This window comes from Musca domestica, unplaced genomic scaffold (assembly GCF_030504385.1).
Source record: "Musca domestica strain aabys unplaced genomic scaffold, Musca_domestica.polishedcontigs.V.1.1 17, whole genome shotgun sequence".
NCBI classification, from domain to species: Eukaryota; Metazoa; Arthropoda; class Insecta; order Diptera; family Muscidae; genus Musca; species Musca domestica.
The window spans coordinates 6995358-6997102 of NW_026712230.1; the positions used below are offsets into that span (position 1 = coordinate 6995358).

General features: G+C 36.2%; 1 protein-coding gene across 1 annotated transcript; it reads right to left on the reverse strand.

Moving 5' to 3' along the window:
* Positions 1-378: 378 nt before the first annotated feature.
* On the reverse strand, positions 379-906 carry LOC101896768 (uncharacterized). Its single transcript, XM_005185618.2, has one exon. The coding sequence runs from the start codon at positions 904-906 to the stop codon at positions 379-381; it is 528 nt and encodes a 175-aa protein (XP_005185675.2).
* Positions 907-1745: the final 839 nt, after the last annotated feature.

A 1745-nucleotide genomic window follows, 5' to 3' on the forward strand; every position in this document is an offset into this window, starting at 1 on the left:
GCAAATTTTTAACCGCTTAGAGTGTCTAAACATAATAGCCAAATTCCTAAAAGAAGCCGAAATAGAACTGTAGATACCAAGCAGATTATTTTTTTAATAATAAAATTGGCATATACTGAGGAAAATTTCCTAATTTAGATCATTACCTAATACCGCCTTAATATCTCTATTCCAGAACCTGCAAGTGTTTAAAGTCGTAACTACAATAATCGATTTCTTCTTTATCGAAAAAAGTTGCAAAACTAGAGATAAAATAGATAAATGAAATTTGTTAAAGGTTTGAGGAAATTACATAGAACTTTATCCAACATTTTATTTGGTTCTGTTATTATTTTCTTTCGAATATTCCACTATTAGTCACAGCAGTACATAGAATTGTTAATACCAGGGACCACGATAACCACGGCCATATCCACGACCTCCCCATCCACGTCTTCCATAACCGCCTCCCCATCCTCTGTTTCTCCAACCTCCACCGTATCCGCCACCATATCCACCGCCACCATATCCTCCACGATTCCAGCCTCTATAACCTCCGCCGTAACCAACACCACCGTAGAAACCAAAGCCGCCACCATAGCCTCCACGAGGCTTGCGTATGGCTTCCTCCGATTGGCTATCTCCAATATCTGCCATATCCATTAAATCGGTGGCATGTAAATTATCCTCCATCATCTCCTCTACTGGAATTTCTGTGGGGTCTGTATTATCCCTGATCATCGGCTCCAATGAATCCTCTGAATTCATAGTATCCATCGTCCTTTTTTCCAGCTCTAATGCAACCTCTGGATTCATGGTATCCATCGTCCTTGTTTCCAGTTCATCATTTCCATACGAAGGAGCTTCATTTGCCGATATTATGACCGCCAATAGACCAAACAGTAATCCAAAAAATAAAAACCTCATCTTTACACAATTTACACTTCTTCCACTTTCAGTTCCTTTTCGAGACTAATTTACGTTAACAGGATGACAGAGTTTATATATTCTTTGTTTCAAAAAAAAAAAAAAAAAATGTTATGAATGACATTCGATTAACTCGGATAAGACCAATTAATTCACTTCGTCATCTAACCACACAAAAATAACATAAAAACACCAAATATTGCCCAGAAAACTTCCAGCCTAATTCAAATTCATTCATCGTACCAATAAATTGCTCGCTGGCTCTTGTCCACCAGAAGAACAAGACGACACATATTGAGTTAAGATTTTATTACAAAATAAATACAGAATAAGTATTCTGGATATCACCATTGACTTTGGTCATTTAAGATACCAATTCCTCTCCGTGGGTTGGGTAAAATACAAAAATTGAGCAGGTGACTCAATGTTCGGGGGGGCTTTTACAGATGATCTGAATTTTTACAGGCAGTCTTTTTTAAATGGCTTTCATAGATATTCTAAATTTGTTGTTGTTATCTATATCTATAAAAGAGGAAAATGTTTGTATGTTTGTTTGTTTGTTTGTTTGTAATTTATGGACTCGAAAACCGCTGAATAGGTTTTCCTGAAAATTTCCATATATACTGCAACATCGCCTGAAAGTAACATAGGCTATATACATTTTTGAATTTCCACTTGGAACTGGAGATATAGCATCAGAATCGGAGGTACCTCCCAAAAATTTAGATTTTATATGCACATATCTATTGATTGGTTGAAGATACAGTCTCCAAATTTGGAATACGTAACGGAATTTGGAACAAAAATAAGTTTGCCAAATTATATTGTAATCGGTTCAG

Coding starts and splice junctions, on each gene's coding strand:
- LOC101896768 (XM_005185618.2), bottom strand. CDS start 906: ATGAGGTTTTTATTTTTTGGATTACTGTTTGGTCTATTGGCGGTCATA.